Genomic DNA, 18,539 nt, shown 5'->3' with positions numbered 1-18,539 from the left:
CAGCTTCCTGCCTCTGAGAACAGATGTTAATTACCTATTTTTCTTCCCCAGTTTGTGGATGAAGCAAGTTCATGGTTGCTATGCTTTAGCTATCCCTGCGATTGTCCGAGCTCGGTGCCTTCCCCAGACCATGACCCGCAGTGTGGGGTGGGCTGTTCACTCCCCAGCTCTGCCCCTACCATGACCGCTCTTGTGCTGGAGCTGCAACCTGGCTCAGCCACTTTCCAGCTGTGTGACCCTGGACAGGTTACTCAGCCCCTCTTTGCCTTAGTCTCTTGCGCTGTAGAATGGAAACGAAATTAGTACCCAACTCACAGGGTTATTGTGAGGTGTAAATGACATAATTCAGGGAAAGCTCCCAGAACAGCAGATAGATAGCTAAATAAAGGTCTCTGTCTCTATTTCTATTTCCCATTCTCTCCTTCCTTCTCTTCCTTCAATTACAAACAGCATGCATTTTTTTCACAATAATAAAACAAAAGTAAGAAAACCCAATATCCATTCAGCCATCCCCCACGCTTTCCCTTGATAAAGTGATAAATTTGTTATTTTAATTTCCTCGAGCTTTCATGTGTAATATTCAGGACAGGGAAACATAAATTTAAGGATGGATAAGGAAAATTGGAATTAAAATGCATCAAGTTTCTGCTATGTGCCAAACACAGCACCGAGCATTCATACACTGGCATGCTTAAATCCGCAGCAACGTGCTAAGGTGATATTCAGCAGTGATATTCAAAATACCTGAGAACTTCTAAGGCATAGGCTCCAACTAGTAAGACAGGATGCCAGCCATAATCCTGGAGAAGTACCCTAAAGCCACCTTGTTCCTAGAGAGTGGTAGCTTCAGGAGGGTTCTTGGGGAGGGGCTGGGATGGCCAGGAAGTAGGAAGGCACTGGGAGAGCTCAGGACAGCGAGCTACTTACCAACCGACACAGAAGAAGTTCAGTATTTAACAAAGGGTCTGGCCACACAGGTGTGTATCAGCTGAACGTCAAACCTGCTCAGGACAATGCTCTTGGGGTCTGGAAACCCAAGTGGTGGCCCCTTGGTAATGAAACTTTCTCCCTCTGCTCTCCAGACTGTCCCCTCTATTATTTGCAAGTCCAAGCTGAAAAGCAGGCTGACAAAGCTTGAGAATGGAGAAAAAGTTTGAACTGATAGGCAAAATCTAAGTGGGAAAGGTGCAGATGGGATTAGCTTTTGGCAATATAATTTCAAAAAGGCTGGGGGATTACTTTTCTATGGGTTGCCCAGCCTCTGAAGAGTTGTTCCCTCTTGACAAAACCCACAGCCGGTCCCAGGTCACCCCACAAAAGAGAGCGCCTCATGGTTCTCTCCCAAGGCTCCAACAGAAGCAACAGAGTACTCATCGGGGCTGAGCTGCTGTGAAATCTTCTGCAATCTGCCAGTGGAACCATCCCTCTCGCGTCTACACAAGGAGGACCAGGTGCTCAGGGACCATAATGCTGCAAGAACAGCCCCTAGCAGTCACCTCCCCAAGGTCAGGGTGACCAGAACACTGTGTGGAGTCAGGAAAAGCATGCCCTCCACTTCCTCTTGCTTGGATTTCTCCCTCTTCCATCCTTATCGGATTTAAGCGGGGCTGGATCCAGGACTAAGTGAAGGGTTTTGTGTTATTTCAAATTTTACTTTGTTTTAAAGCTGAGGCAGAACATTAAAAAAAAAATACTGTGGGTCAGATGAAAACAGGTGGGGTAAAGGCATGGCCTTGCAGGGATGGTGAAGAGGGTTGCCCAAGGACATGGCACCAGTGAACCCAGGAGTGGGGTTCAGTGCAATCCGCTCATCTCCACTGCTTGGGCAGAGGGTGGGGGGATGTCCGGAAACCAACAGTTCAAAGACAGGAGTGACCATGGAAGACAAGGGAAATATCCCAGATCATGGTGGCTGGAACATAAAAGAAGACTGGAGGTGAATACTGGATGTGGATTAAGGACATTCAGGAAGCCCAGCTAAGACCAGGGCTTTAAAGTCTACAAACACAGCTCTCGGGTATCCGACACCTGACACATACGAGGATCTGGGGCAGGCATTTTGCACACATTTTATTGTTATATTGAATCCTTCCAGAACCCTTCGGTGAGGAAACTGAGACCCAGAGGGTTGAATTCCTGTTTTTCCAAGGTCACCCAGTAAATAAAGGAGGCAGGATTTGAACCCAGGTCCAGGTGACTCCAAAATCTGCACTGTAGCCTGTGTCACTGTCACCCCAATGTGGGTTTCTAGGCTTGACAAAAATGTCTCCTTTTAAGAAAACCCCTTATTGGTCCAAGATGGGTCCAAGAGTAAGGATCTCAGAAGCAAAGAAGTAAGATGTAGAGCTCAGAGCTCCAGGACTGGCCCAAGCAGCAAGGGTTTCTCTCAATTCACAAAAGGAGTGGGTCAGTGTCAGAATGGGGGTCTCCAGGCCAAGCCTTTAACCCATCGTTATCACCCACATCCCAAAGACAATGAGGAGGAAAATGCATTTTTTTTTTGCAGCATTTATAGGACAAGAGCCAAATTCCATCTATAAACAAGCTGGTGCCACAGACACTTAATAAAGACAAATATGAACACACTCTGTGCTTATGTCCAAATAATCCATTGTCCACCAACTTCTGGGAAATGGATCTTCGCAACAGCCCTATGAAAAAGGGTGACAGGTTTCAGTCATCAAAAAGCCCAATATGAACCGGCGATCGTGGCACGAAACATGATCTCAAGCTACATCAACAGAAGCATAACAGCTGGGAAAAGGGAGGTGAAAGTCCCATTTTGCTTAGCACAGGAACATTCCCGCCTTGAGGCAGAGGGGTGTTAGTTCTGGTGTGACATTCTAAGACATGAAAAATTAGACTCTCCATCTAGAGGACAGTGACCGGAATGGTGAAATGTCTGAAAACTACGTCACATGAGTCTAGCTGAAGAAACTGGGATTATTTAGGTTGATTTCCAGAAGTTACAGGATGTCTTTTTTTTCTCTTGTCAAATTTTCCAAGAGCTGCCTTAGAGAAGGAAGATCAGATTCATTTTCTTTGTGGATGTGAAGGGCCAGGGAAACAGATTTCAACTCAATCTATGGAAAAATTTTCTAACAGCAGTGTCTGAAAACGAGATGGATTCTCTCATCTGAGTAGTAAGAAGGCCATCAAGGGAGGTAATCAAGAGACAATGGAGGGATATTGAACTACATAACTTCTGATGCTCCTCAGAACTCCAAGAACTCTGGCTTTTTTTTCTTCTTTCTCCCACCACTACCGAAGAGCTGGAGAGGACAAACTCGGATAACCCAGCAGAGAGACTGGCCATAAATCCAGAATGGCTTAGCCCAGAAGACACCACCTGCGTCCCCAACCGCCCAGCTTCCCTGCCTCTTCCCAGCTCCCCAAAAGGCCCCCTGGAAGGTGGGATGCAACAAGGAAGACTCACCTTTCTTCTCAAAGTCCCCCTTCTCTTCTCCAGGCCGGCCCAGACTGTCCAGGGTGTGCGTCCCTTGGCTGCCAAACTCATCTTCCCGGGAGATGTGGTTGGCCCGCCGGGGTAGGTCCTCATCCTCTTCATAGTCATAGTCATCCAGGATGGGGGTTTCCCGGATGGGCACACCAATGACAGAAGTGTGAGCCTGCAGCCGAGAGGAACGGAAGCTTTCCCGGGCCTGGGGCCCCAGCAGCACTGATGGGATGTAGTGAATCTCATGGGTGGCTTCCGTGCTCGCGCTCTTCTGGGGGATGCGGTGGCGCTTCTGCCAACGCCGCTGAGCGTACAGAGCCACCGTGAACACCAGCAGCAGAAGCAGCAGTGCAATGAGGCCACCCTGGAGCAGAAGGGAAGAAGGACAAGTGAATGGGCCACCGTTCTTTGGTCTAGAGTGCCAGAGAGGGGTTTCCTGCCCAGATCCCTGGGTGTGGCTCATAAAGACTCAGGAACCGACAGCCGCAGCTTTAAAACCAGAGAGATGCTGATTCCAAAACTTTCTCACCCACAAACCAACTGTGTGACCTTGGGCCAACTGCTTGACTTCTCAGAGCTTTGTTTTTCATGTGTATAAGGATGAGTAAGAATCCCTGCCCTCCCTTCTTCATTAGGTTGCCACGAGGAGCAAATGAGATGGATAATGGTCATGTCAGAGCAACGCAGACAACTAAATGCTGGAAGAGTTAAGGGCCATAGCTTCACACAGGTGCGTGTCTGAATTTCAACTCTGCCTCCCATCAGCTGAGTGACCCCAGGACATTTGCTCTCTCAGCTTTGCTTCCTCATCTCTAGAATGAATCCACTGAGGGTTCAAGAGATGGTAGTATTTTTTCCAACCTGCTGCAAATATGAGACAACATTATAAGGTCAAACATAATTTCTGCACAGTCTGTATTTCCTTCATTATCAGAAACACTAATCTTTTTTTAATTAAAGACTTTACTTATTTATTTGAAAAAGAGAAAGGGAGAGCATGAGCAGGGGGAGAGTCAGAGAGAAAGGGAGAAGCAGGCTCCCCGCTGAGCAGGGAGCCTGACAAGGGGCTCGATCCCAGGAGCCCAGGATTATGACCTGAGCTGAAGGCAGACGCTTAACCGACTGAACCACCCAGGTGTCCCAGAAACACTAGTCTGCTAATACGTGGCTCCCAATAGGGGGTCTGAGACAAAATAGGTGCTTCATAAATATTTGTTAAATGACTAAATGAAAAAAAAAACCATGTCTTTCTAGGGCTCTTTTAATCAGAACATTAAGGTAAACTGAAGCTTATTTTTCTCTAATACATCCCACTGGCAAATATTCAATTGAGTCGGCCTCCCATACTTTACCTTGGAACAATTTACAATGTATGAACATATGTTACATGATTCATGAGACTCATGAAATAACCTTTCTGTGAGTTCTGTAAGAGCAGGATTACTTACAAACATGTCTGCATCCCCCATGGCACCTGCTGAGGGCTGGAGGTGATAGGTAGGCATTCTCCTCATTCCATTTTATTCACTCTGTGCCAGAAACATCTTCAGTGAACCGAGTAGCCCCCCTTAGTTACCTTGCTTTTCTTCCTTACAGATAGTGCTTTGTGGTTGGGGGACTGGAGTTTGCTGTGTTGAGTCCCTGGGGGTAATCTCCAGGGTTGGGAAGGATTGCCCTCTATCGGGGGGAGAGGGGGCTGAAATCAAGAAACCCAGAAACTCATGGTGAGCAACAGAGCAAAAGCTGAGCCTCGTTTCTAGCTGTGACTTCTGTTAGACATACTTGCTTAGGCCAGGAAGAATGCTATTTACTAAAATAATCTGCTATCCTGCTGCCTACACCAGAAAGCTGTCATGTTCTTTACGCAAGGCCCTCAGGTCAGTAAGCTGGAATTCATCACCTCCACGGCGGGTGGGGAGTGGGTGGGAAAATGTGCTAAGAGGTGCCCAGGCATGCAGGTACAGCCAGCCGCCCTGCCTTGACTTCAGCAGTGAGTGGCTGTGGAATGCCCAGGAAGCTTCCTCCGAATGTCAGAACTAAAGCACAAGTATACAAATCCAATAAATCTATAAGTATGTGCATGTCTGTGTGTGTGTGTGTGTGTGTGTGTGTGTGTGTGTGCTGTCAAATACATATAAAATAGGTGCATGCGCATGGTTCATGGCCCTTGGAGCCCCCCAAAACAAGAATAGATCCTTTTTCCCTCCACAGAACATACAATAACGATTGCTCTGTGTCTAGAAGTCTCTTCTGACAGGGTATTACTTGTCAGTTTTTCCACCACAGAGAAGAAAGGGAGGAGACAGAGGAAGGGAGGGAGGAGTATGAAGGAAAGAGGTAACAGCAAGGACAGTGGAGAGAGAAAGGAGGCAGAAGAACACTTGCTGAAACAATAGCAGGCCCTCTCCTTACTACCTTACTCCATGCTATTTGATCTTCATGACAACCCTATGTGATGGGATTGTAGTGTCTGTTCTACTGATGAGATGAGGAAAAGGCCGTTCAGAGAGGTTAAGTAATTTGCCTGAAGTCACACAGGTTTTGATCCTAGGTTCATCTGGGTACAGAAGGCCAGGATGTGGTAAAGCAGGGATCTGAACACAAGGCTTCATTGCATAGCCATCGGCTCTGTGACAGCATAATGGTTCCCACAGACCGCAGCGGAGAGAGGAGAAAATGGGAAAGATCTGGGGTTCGAGGGGCACGCCTTAAAGCTGCTCTTCACAAAGTGTTTCATTTAGGTTACTGACATCCTTAGGGAAATCTCCTTGCCTATCTTCAAACCTCTGGGCATTATACTGGCTGTGAGGGTCAGGCCCTACCTGGTCCAGGGCCCTTCATTCTCAACCCCTCCCGCCTACCCCATTTATGAGGGTTGGACCCTCTGGTCAGATCCCAGGATTAACAATGACCTGGGAAAGATAAGACCTAACCAAACTGTCCACTTCCATCCACGACCGCCCCTCCCGGCCTGCACTGCCTCCAAACCGCCCTCCCTGGTCACCCCTGCAATCCTGGATCAGCTCCTAAATCCAGACGAGCAGCTCCTGGAAGGCAGGAAGGCCCACACTTTGCCTCCGACACCCTCCAGCAGTATCTGGCATAGTGGCTAAGGGCTGGCCTCAGAGTGACACAATTTTAGTCCAGATTCTACGCTGTAGAGGCTATGTGACCTTGACTAGGTCACTTTCCTTTCAGAGCCTTGGCTTTGTGATTGGTTAAATAGGGCAGTATTCACAGTGTCAGCTTACTGGGTCACTGTGAGGCTAAGTAAGATGTGTGTAGAGTGTTTGGTGCCATGTGGGGGATGTGGCCATTGCTTACAGATTGTTAGCTATTGCTGCTATCAACAGCATCAGCAAGGGTCTATTTAATGTAAATGAACAAATGAAGGAATGAATGAATCAACAGCTTGACCTTCTGCACCCCAATGCCTATTCTGCAAAACTTGTCTGGAGACCCAAATCCTTCTCAATCTGGACCAGACACCTCACAGGTGCTCTGTCATTTACCTTTTTACAACTGTGCACGTGAGGTATCTTTGTCCTATGTGAAGTAAGAAAACTGAGGCACAGAGCCAGGGGGTCCATTATGCAAGGTAGTGCAGCTGGGCTTCGCACCAGCTTCAGCATGGCTCCGTAGTTCTGCTTGGAGTGGGAAGGGACAGGGACACCAAAGGCCTGAGTCGCCCCTGCCCAGCCTCATAGGTGCCTCCTCACATCACCTAGGCAATTCCAGGTGTAGATTTCCGGCATAGAAAACTTCCAGAAGGTGGTGCAGAGGAACACCACCCATCTCCCTTGCACCACGTTGTTGGGGGCTGAGCTTGAGCACGCCTCTAGCTTAATGGTCCAGTGATTCTTTCACGCCTGGTTTTGCCATTTGATAGGATCCCAGGCCCGTGGCTCTGGCCCTCCCTACTGGCCCCAACCTCAGCTTCCATCAGCTTCGGCTGAGCCACCAACCATGTGGCTTCTGTTACAGATCAGAGTTTCACTGCAAAAATCTGGCCCAAGGAGAATCTCAGTATTTGAGGGTTTACTGTGCCAATGACCTACTGAGACAAATGTCCCCATGCTGGGCTCCTGAAAGGCTGAAGGGACTTCACCTTAAACACAGCAACAGCTCAGGTGATGTTAAAGCAGCCGGTCTGAGCAGCTCTGTGTTCCTAGAGCCTAAAAACATAGCATAGTACAGGACACTGTGGACAGGCCCCAGCAGGCAGTAAATAGGTTCCGAATTCAAGGTTACTCACTGTGTTTGGGCTTGAATTTCTCATATTCCCCTATGGACCCTCAGCTCACTTGCCTATAAATTGGGCTTAGCAATACTTGGAATAGTATAGCATAGTTGGGGGCACAGAAAGACGAAGGGTCAGAAAGACCTCGTCAACTCCCATGCTACCACATAAAAGCTGGGCAACCTTGGACAAAGGAATGTATCTCCCAATCACAATTTTCTCATCCACAGGATTGGGTCCCAAGCAATCATAGAGAGGTTAGATGGGGGCTCGTGACTGTGAAGAGCTGCGCTCAGCGCCTGGTATGTGGTAAACCTGTGATCAGCTCTCATTCATGTGTTATACCCGGTTGCTGGGCAAAGCAAATCTGAGCACTGCCGGGACAGCCCTTACAAACTGAGAAGTGCCGTGCACAGGCTCGAGAGAACCATGTGGCCACCTCTATTCCTAGTGGGACATTCCACCCTAAGAAAGCAGATACGTAACTCAGAAGCAAGAAGAAACTGTCATCCGTATCCTTGCAGATGGTCCTTGGTCCAGGCTCCTGCGCTAGCGCATGCACACAGAGCTGTACCCCATTTCTTTGTGGTCTTTCTCCACCAAGGGCAAGCCAACAGAAAAGCAGGCGATGACACCAGGAAGGTAAGCAAGGCCAGAGTGTCCAGCCAGTGAGTCTGCACGCCGGGAGCCAACATGAGCCCTGGAGGTGAAGAAAACACTGTAGGGCCACAGCAAGCCAAGGAGGGAGGAGAGGACGCAGGGAAAGTCTGTGCATTTTTAGGAAGCAGGTTAAGAAGAGGCCAAGGCTCGAGGGGTGGTGAGCAAAGGCCCTGCTGGAGCCTCAGGGACGACCTGATGCCAAATCCGATTCGGACTGTGTTCACTTTTGGGCAGTCCAAGACAAACAAGGTTGGAGAAGTGGCAGCGATGTCCAGAAATAAAAATGCCAGTCTGTTACTTAGGGGTTGGTTTGTGTAAGACTGTGAGCATCACAGGTCTTGGGGTGATCAGTTTTACCTTTTTCTTACAGATCTGAGGATTTCACTAAGCTGTCAGGGAGGAAGTGGGAAAGAGACGGTGGGAGCAATGTGTGTCCCTGTGCCTTATGGAACCTTCCCTACTAGAAGTCTCTCTAGAGCAGGATCAGCCCACTCCTCTTATTCTGTTACTGACAGTGAGTAGCAGATCTCCCAATGGAGCCAGACAAGGGTGAGGGTGGGGATGTCAAGGGCAGAGTGCCATGATGGGGAAAGCAGGTGTCTGGGGGCTCAGAGACCAGTGTGGGGATCCCGGATTCCCTCTGAGCTGTGTGTGACAAGCTGGTTGTGATATTTTACCTTCTTGGGCTGCATACAGGCTCGTATCTATAAAATGCGCTGATGGTTCCCAATGTGAAAAGTCATGCCAAGGATTAAACAAGAAAATAAAAGGTCTGGCACTGAAATACTCAACAAGTATCAACCTCTCTATTCCGCTATCCCAAACCAAATCCTTTTGCACCCGCCCCCCTTGCTCAAAACCCTTTCTTGGCTCTCCAGGGCCCTCAGAATAATGTCCAGACCCCTTGCCTGGAACCCAAGGCCCTTCATGAGGAGGTGTCCACTTCTTTCTCAGGCCCAGCTCCCCCCAAGTCCCATACCTTGTCCTGGAGCCACACTGAGCAATGAGCATTCCCCCAAAGTGTGATGCTCAGGGCTCTTCCACCCTGGCTGCACTCTCAGCCTAGGGTGCTCTCACCCTATTCATGGTTTAAATAATGACGCTCCCAAAATTCAGGTCCACCCAGAACCTCAGAATGTGATCTTATTTGGAAATAAGGTTGTTGCAGTTTTAACTGGTTGAGATGAGGTCATCCTGGATTGGGTGGGCCCTAAATCCAATGACTGATGTCCTCATAAGAAGAGTAGAGGACACAAACAGACAGCCAGCCAGCCACACACACAGAGAGGGGAGAAGGAAGCCATGTAAAGGTGGAGACAGAGACTCCAGTGATGCATCCACAAGCCAAGGAATGCCTAGGACTGCCCACCACCATCAGAAGCAATTGGGAGGCATGGGACAGATTCTCCCTCAGGCTCTGGAGTGAGCAAACCCTGCTGACATCTTAATTTTGGACTTCTGGCCTCCTGAACTGTGAGGGAATAAATTTCTGTTGTTTTAAACCTCCCACTCTGTGGTGATTTGTTATGGCAGCCCTAGGAACCTAATACACTCCCCTTCATTTGCTCATCTCAATTCACTCAACCATCTCAGCTCGGAGATCACTTCCCCAGGGAGTCTTGGCCTCTTCAGGTTGGGGCTGGTCTGTGACATCTCCTCTCACAGCCCCTGTGGTTTTCAGTCATCTGCTGCACTACCACAATGCGGTCATTTGGTTGACGGTGTTCCTACTCTAGGTCCTGAGCTGCCATCTACCCCCACCATTTACTCAGCCTAAGATGCAGTATTTGGCCCAGAGAAGGTGCTCAATAAATATCCAGACATACCAGAGAGACAGAAATCATACTGTCCCCATAGCAGCTCTGACCTCAGCATCCAAAGGCACCTGACCAAACCTCGCATGGACCCTCCCTGCTGTTCTGCCTTCGTCCCCATGTTAGTACTTCCAGCTGATTTGCTTACAGACACCATATCAAACACTGAAAAATACATAAAGATGAAAAATAGAAAGTACCCCAAACTACCCTACTGAGAGAGCATTCTGAAAAGTCAAACTTAGAACTCCATTCAGCCCGGCCTCATTTTAATCTATTTTTTCATGTTAACTATCCAGGCACGGGAGAAGGAGCCAGAGAAAGAAAAAAAAGGGGGGGGGGGGATAATGTGAGAAATGCTTTATTTGACAGTGTGTCATTGGGAAACTGATTATTTCTGTCTCCAGCCTTTTTAATATTCCCTCACAATGGCCAAGCTGCAAGGGGATTTGGTATTCTAAGACTGGATTTATAATACTCTGTTCAGCAGTGATAAGAACACGGGCCTCTAATCCTCAGAGCTGTGAACATGCATATTCTCCCAAGTAATGTCCTTCTCTTCTCGTCACTTGGGTCTGGTCTCGACAGCCAGCCCCAGGATGGCTGAAGACTGATGATCCACTGGGTATACTCCTGGCCATTTGCCGAGCAACGGAGCTAGGAAAGTGAGGGCTCCAAGTTCTGGGAAGTCTCCTTTCGGGCTTCAGTCTATGTTTAAGATGGAGGGAATACTGGAAATTAATCCAGACCTCTGGCATTACACATAAGGAAAACTGAGATTCAGAGAGAAGTGACTTGACCAAGTTCACAGACCATTCTAAAATGGTACTGGGGGCAGGATGTGCAGCCCATATTCCCCCAAAGCTGCTGAGAAATCATGTGAACCCTGACAGTTATCCACAACACAGCTTCTGCCACCTTCCCTTTCTCTCCACCCAATGGCTGTCCTATCTCCCAGTTACCACGGCCTTTCATCATGATCATTTTAACACACTCTGGAGGAGCTTCCAGGCTTTGTCCCCTCCCCTACTATTCCGAGTCCATCTTCTCGCCCATGACTCAGGCACAGCTGGATACAGAGACCCTCCTCACTGACTAAGCTGGAGAGTCCTGTGTTTTGACAGGTTCTCATCCATCAGGCCCCCACCCTTTCTGGATAATCTGGTCTCAAAACATATGCCTTCGAGGTACCTTTCTCAAAAATATATGCTTCACCCACCCATGCCACCAACCCTATTGAGCATTTACCCTATAGAGCACACACAGTGCTAGGTATCCAACCACATGTCAGACCTCACTGTTTCTACTACAGGTCCTGATATTTTCATCCAAGTCATTTCTTCTGCTGGGAATGACACCCTCATTGTTATCCCTCACCTCATCTACACATCCAAATACCACCAGACTTCAAAGCTAATGTCAATGCAATTTCCTTGGTAAACTCTTGATCTCCCCTCTCCAGGCTCAGCCAGAAGAAATCTCTTCATCCTCTGAACTCCCATGATGCTTCATCTGAACCTTCACTTAAGGAGCTTTAGCATTTTCTACCTTATATTAGAGTTATTGGTGTTTGGTACTTAAGAGCCCCTACTGGTTAGATTATTATACCCGAAGCACAGATGAAAAAGTGAGGCTCAGAACATAAACTTGCTTGAGAGGACACAACAAGGTGGCAAATATATGGGATAAGGCCTCCCAACTGAGACAGCATCTACTCAACTGCAGGCTCACTCTCTCGACTGGAAACGTCCACTGGACCTTGAGGGAGAACAAGATGAGAACTATATTGCAGAAGGCATGACCGTTCTTTAGGCATTCATGTTGCTCAGATTTTTTTTCTTTTTCTTTAAGCAATAAGGTGGCAAGATTGCCCTGAATGGAAGTAAGGAAACCATCAAGGGAGCTGTTCACGATAGCCTAGAACAGCAGTTCTCAATTTTGCTCCCCTCCCCTGCAACAGAAGACATTTGGTAATGGTGACATTTTCAGTAATCATGACCGGAGAGACGGCACTACTGGTATTTAGTGGGTAGAGGTCAAGGAATTCTGTAAGCATCCTACATGCAAAGGACAGCTCAATACAACAAAGACTACCTGGCCCTAAATGTCAATAGTACAGAGATTGAGGAAGCAGCCTGCAGGTAGGGCAGTTAAAGGAGACAGTTAGTGACTGGGGTAAAACAAGACAAGTCAGGGGATGGGAAGACTTGGGGTTTGATTAACAAGAAAGGAGAGGAAGAAGGAGCCAACAATGAGACCATTGTGTGGATTCTGCAATTGGATTAGAGAGGAAACTTCCATGTTAATTTTTTTCCTAGGGAAGCTCCCAGAAGGCTATGAAAGATCCCCGCACACAATCAAATGAAAAGATAAGTTACATGTGTGAACAATTAGGAGAAGATAAACACACGACAACTGATAAAGATTTATATCTATATATACAGGTGAGTGTACGTATGTATATATTCATGTGTATAAAAACATACTCACACCTATCTTCATGTTTCTATAGTTAGCTATATTTATCTATAGCTATCTCTTTGTGTCTAGACAGATATAAGGTGACCTATTTAAGGAGATCCCATTATAGAAAATGAAACATTTTTTCTTTTAAACTAGTCACCTACTTATAATGTATCTATCAGAGACACCATTTCCCAAGATAATGCCAAGGGAATAAAGTAAAAACGTAGCAGTTCTTTGTAACGTAGTCATTCCCCACTCAGATCAACCTTCCTTAATCATCTTTAGATCAGATCAGAATGAGGCTGAATCCTGAGAGATCGATCGAATCCTAGGGAAATGTTTCAAGGGGAAAGCTAATGAACGAACGTCGGGACAGCGGCGCTTGCCTGTGAGTCAGACAGAAGTGGATTTTAGCCACGGCTGTATTACCTCCCGGTCGTGTGTCTTTGGGCAGGTGATTTGAGTTTCCTCCGTTTTCTCTTCTGTAAATTGGGTTAGTAGCCCTGGCCGAGAGGGTCTGTGGAGGATTAAATACGTCTGCATTATGGAACATGAGTGCAGTGACTTGCAAGTCATGGCTCTCAGGAAATATTAGCACCCTTACGACTGATGCGAGACCTATTTCCTGAAAAATAAAATGCAAAGGAGTGGTGAGGCCACCACTTCTCCACAACACTGTGAGAGAGTCTCTCTGCAGTTTCCCAGCTGCATCCCCATGGCCACCCCTGCTCTCCTCCTCCAGGCTCCGCGCCGTGCGCCCTTGACTACATTCCGTCCCTTCTCTGGGGGGAGTAGGTGAGACTGGATGGTTTCTGACAGGAACTCCAGCTCCAATTTTCCCGAGTAGAAAGGCAGAGGCAGAACTGAAAGCATTCCTGAACAAATGAAATACATATTCTCATGACATCCTGCCTAGCATTGCCGCCGTGTACGCAGGTACGACCCAGGTTAAATGTCCTGTGTCCCTCCCACCATCTCACACACCTGTGTGCTTGTTCACACGGCTCACTCGGCTTGAAATACCCCTCCTTTGCTTCTCTGTCTAGTCCTTTAATCTCAGCTCCTGGGTCCTGAGTTCTCAACAAGCCTTTCTGAAACCTGCTCTCTCGCTCTAGCTGGGTGAAGTACACAACTTTCAGACCCCTCAGTGACTCCAGCTTCCATCTGCCAATACCCTCCCACCACCCCTGTGTACACAAGATCCAGCCTGGATAGGTCCGACACGGAGTCAGCCTCATGACGCACTTACTGTATTTTCACACTGAGAGACAGGGAAGGAAAGGGCTGGGTTTTATTTCTTTCTGAACAAATTTGAATGTTTCATGACACACAGTAGATCCTCAATTACTGGTGAGAAGAATTAATGAATGAATCCATTAGAAACTCCTCTCTGAGGACTGGTGGCTGAAAATATACCTCCATCTGTTTGGCAAGTCTCCATTTGTGTGCGAGAATACTGAAGATAATTCACAGGGGTCATTCCGCACAAATCGGTACCCTACTCCAAATCCTCAGGTGGCCTCTCACGTTCTGTCTGAAAGCCCACTCTGAAGGATGGATGAATGGAGAGGGTGGGAGAAAGCATCTTCAAAAGGACTGATTTTCCTCCTCTTCTTTGGGTCATGAAGACAAACAGATGAACCCAGATGACTGGAGAGGAATGCTGCACTCATCCACCGATGTACTTAATTTGCTAGGTGAAGGGCACGCCTCGAAGCAGGCAGACCACCATTCAAGGTCTTCCTCTGCCACCCACCAAAGAGGTCTGTTGTGAGAACTAGGTAAACTAATGTATCTACCTACGTGACCTCACACAGCCCTTGACCTATAGAAAACATTCAGTCCCCAGTAGGTATTGGCTTCCTTGTTCCTGTGTAACATATTGTTAGACCCTGTCCCTGTGAAAACCTCTTGCCTGGATCTAGGAACACACAGATATGGCCTGGAAGAACTTGCAGCTGGTTTGTAGAAACAGATAAGTAAGCAGATAATCACTGTAATGCACAGTTCAATAAGTTCTATGCCAGAGGGAAACACAGTGAGAAGCAAAGAGTTTCTTAAAGCTTCGAAGTGCAAAGCATAGAGGAAGTGGGAATAAAAAGGACTTCCTTATAATTCCCACTACAGTCAAGGTTAAAGGTGTGGGAGTGGGCTGGTCCGTCCAATCAGGTGCACCCTCACCCAAATGTGACAGAGTGGATGACCAACTACACAGCATTAATGGCTGATGATGCAGGCTCTGACATTGAAGAACCTGGGTCTGAGCACCTGTGCCATCACCAACCAGCTCTGGAGCCTTGGGTGGGTCACGACACCTTCCTGAGCTCAGTTTTCTCATCTGGAAAGCTGAGGACAGCAATCTTCATTGGAAGGAGCTATTGTGAGACTAAACAATGCACAAAAGGGATTCAGTGCAGTGTCTAGAACACAGCCATGGTCAACAAATGGTGGTTTCAAAAATTCTGGCAGAGGGAAACACATTGAGAAGGAAATCAGAACATTTTGGTCCCAATCCTGGCGCTGCCCCTTTATAGAGAAGAAGAAAGAAGTGTGCAGGATGCTCCCAGGCCCTCACACATATTTCTAAACAAGGTGGCCAGAGCAGCTATATGAGAGCTCAGCATTCTTCAGTTAACAGATGAAGGAAGTGAACCTCCAAGAGGTGACTTTGCCCAAGGTTCCAGAATCCAAAGTCAGGCTGCAGCAGACTGTTGTAATAATACTGAGACCCTCCGTGTGTCCCTAGAGCTGGCAGTATATAGAACCTGTATCCTCTGCTCGGGGCATTATTCTCTGGGAATGTGTTGCAGATGCACAGGATCCAAGAAGAGATCCCTGGAGAGATCCCTGATACTGTGCCCACTATAAGCCACTGTGCCCAACAACTCAGCCTTCTGAGATGGGAAGGAGAGCTAAGACTCCAAGATCCTAGTTAATCCTTAACTCATGGAAAATAGCCTTCCTACAGGCAGCAAACTCCCAAAGCGAGCTGGCTTCTTGGGAAATCATGGGGGTGGGGAGGAAGTTGAGTGTGGGGGCCCGGTGGGGGTGCTGTTCTAACACTAAGACACAGCTTCATCTGAGAAGACTTCCCTCTGGACAGTGCCTCTTACTCTTGGCTCCAACACAGACCTATCTCTTTTTCTTGCTTTAACGTTATTTATAGCACTTTCTTCTCTCTACTGTTATATTAACATTGATGTGTTACCCTTGTTTATGGCTCTAATGGAATAGAACTTCCTTAAGGCAGAATCTTTGTTTTGTTTATTTATCATCAACAAACAACTTAGGGCTTTGTTGGTGTTTACTAAATAGTTTTACTATTTAACTATTTAAACACCACTAATAGTTTACTAAATAGTTCTTGGATGGATGGATGGATACATATCTCCCGAAATGACTTGGTAACCCCTAAAGGTCAATCATCTTGGAATCCACAGCCAGGAGATTGGAAGACACTTAGTGAACACACACACAGAAACACACACACACACAGAAACACACACACACAGAAACACACACACACACACACACACACACATTGCCATTAGTCCCCCCTGGGGCCTGGGAAGGGGTACTTGTTATAGAAGTAATTAGGAGGCAAATCTGTTTAAATGTCTGGCTGCTTCTCTCCACCACTGGGGCAGAGGAGAAAAGTGGGTCTCAATTCCAAATTTCTTTACTCATTTATTTATTTATTTATTTATTTTTTGGTAAATACTGAAGAGACACTGACCCAGAAAGCAAAAGGGTGAGGGGATGTCTGACCCAACTATTTGTGCACAATCACCTTCCACAGAAAGCAAACTGATGGCTGTGTCTATTTGCTGCTCCCATTCTCGCGTCTGGATGGAAATGATAGGATGTTACAGGAAAGGGGGCATCCAGGATGGAGCTCGGAAAACACTGGATCTGGTGCGAATCCTGACTGCCCTGCTGAGCTGGGCAGCCCTGGGCCAGCCACTCTGCCTTTCTGAATCTCAGAATTTTAAATCCCGGCTTTAAAGTGATCAAGACAACAGGTGTCTCTCTGCCTCTTTATGCAAGGACCCCACTGAGAATCATATTATGAGAGAATGTTATATGTTGCCGAGTGATTTTACTGATAGGTATTGGTGCTTAGTAGAAGCACTGAAAAAGAGAGGGAAGAAACCAACCAGTGGTAATTCAGGCAGATAATAACTGAAGTCACAAAAAGCCACACTGCAAATCCAGAGGCTTTCTGCTATTTCTGATGCTTCCACCGTTGTTCATCAAGCTTCTTCAAAACTTATTACAAGTCACACAATAGGGGTCTTTTAGAGGCACTGTTTTGCTGCCATTTCCCAGCACTGGTGATGGAGTTGTCAATTGTCCTGCAAGCGTGCTGTGATGGCCTTGGGATCTCCCCTACTGGGCTTGATCAGGAAAACCCCAGGAAAGTTACTTACTAAGGGCAGAGAGTCAAGCACAAGATGCCAAGCCGAGACAAGGGAAGAGAGAGACGTCTCGACTGGAGGCTGCTCCAGGCCGTGGCAGGAGCTGGAAGCAAAAGCTGCTCAGTGTCCTTGCGTCCTGGGAAGGTCCCAGAAGCCTGCTTCTCCCTCTCCCTCTGCCACTCCCACTGCTTGTGCCCTCGCTCTCAAATAAATAAATAAAATCTTTAGAAACAAAAAAAACGAATAACAAAATAAAACAAAACAAAAAACCACTTCCTGTCACAGCAAACTCAACTCACCTCTTAAGACATAGCTTGCATACCTCCTTCTTGAATCTCCCAGATAGAGACGATCACGCCCTTTCCCACAACCCTGTGTGGCCCAACCACATTGCTGCGGTCTGAATGTTGGTGTCCACCCAAAATTCGTTATGTCCCAAAACTAATGTCCGAAGTGATGGTATAAGGAAGTGGGGCCCATCACAGGTGATAAGGCCATGAGGTGGAACCCTCATGAATGGGATCCATGCCCTTACGTGAAAGGCCGCAGAGCTAGCTTACTGCTTTCACCATGAGCATACAACAAGAAGTCTTCAATCCCCAAGAGGGCCCTCACCTGAGCACGCAGACACCCTGATCTCCGACTTCCAGCCTCCATGCCTGAGAAATAAATTTCTCCTGCTTATAAGCCACCCAGCCTGGGGTATTTTGTGATAGCCATCTGAACAGACGAAGACAGAGATGTTTCCCAAACCTGCCTGATCATAAGAATCCCCTGGGGATGCTCATTAAAAATACTTGTTTCTGGCTTTACTGAGCCCTACTGGATCAGCTGCAGGGGACCTTACCAAAAGCTAGGCTTGGTAAAGCTGACCTAGTGATTGACATATGGGTTGAAATGGAGTGGAAGAGTATCCCTGATTGACTCTTTCTTTCCCCTCTCTTATATATGCCACTTTAGGTTCAGGGCAGACCACCCCAAATATGTCACTCTGGATATTGAGTTTTTTTGAATTAAAGATGCTTGAGAAACAGAGTGGCACAAGGACATTCCGACCTTCCTCTCTGTCCCCCTGAAAGCAGAAAATAAATCTCCCATGAGAAAGGTACCCTCCCTACACCAGGAGGCAGAGAGACATCGCTAACACCAGAGATAGGGAATTCAGGGCCAAGAAGGCAATGTAAAAAAACAAAACAAAACAAAAACCCACAAAATTATGCTTAGTTTCTTTACTAATTAGTGCCCAAGCCTGTCTTTTTAGTTGTCAGGTCTTCACAAATTCATTGTTTGTCTAAAAGTTTATAAACAGCCTGTTTTGGTCACTTCTTGGGTCTCCTATTTTTCGGGCCCCTGCATATATGAAATTAAATGTTTTTCTTTTTTCTCCTATTAATCTAACTAATTATTAGGCCACCAGAAAGAACCAAGAGGAGTAAGGGGAAACTTTCCCCTCCCCAATGCTGGTGAAAGCTCAGAGTCTGAAT

At 47.1% G+C, this 18,539-nt stretch overlaps 1 protein-coding gene across 5 annotated transcripts in view; it reads right to left on the bottom strand.

Annotated features, from left to right (window-relative positions):
* Positions 1-18,539, bottom strand: part of ASTN2 (astrotactin 2) — an 899,232-nt gene that overhangs the window by 686,999 nt on the left and 193,694 nt on the right. For all 5 annotated transcript variants that reach the window (XM_025888498.2, XM_073905829.1, XM_025888499.2 and 2 more), the window contains exon 3: positions 3,437-3,821. In XM_025888498.2, coding sequence (XP_025744283.1) covers positions 3,437-3,821 — 385 coding nt within the window. The remainder of the gene's footprint in view (positions 1-3,436; positions 3,822-18,539) is intronic.

This window comes from Callorhinus ursinus, unplaced genomic scaffold (assembly GCF_003265705.2).
Source record: "Callorhinus ursinus isolate GAN/ISIS: 27379988/994484 unplaced genomic scaffold, GSC_fseal_2.0 scaffold24, whole genome shotgun sequence".
Lineage (NCBI taxonomy): Eukaryota > Metazoa > Chordata > Mammalia > Carnivora > Otariidae > Callorhinus > Callorhinus ursinus.
This window is presented reverse-complemented; position numbering and strand designations above follow the sequence as displayed.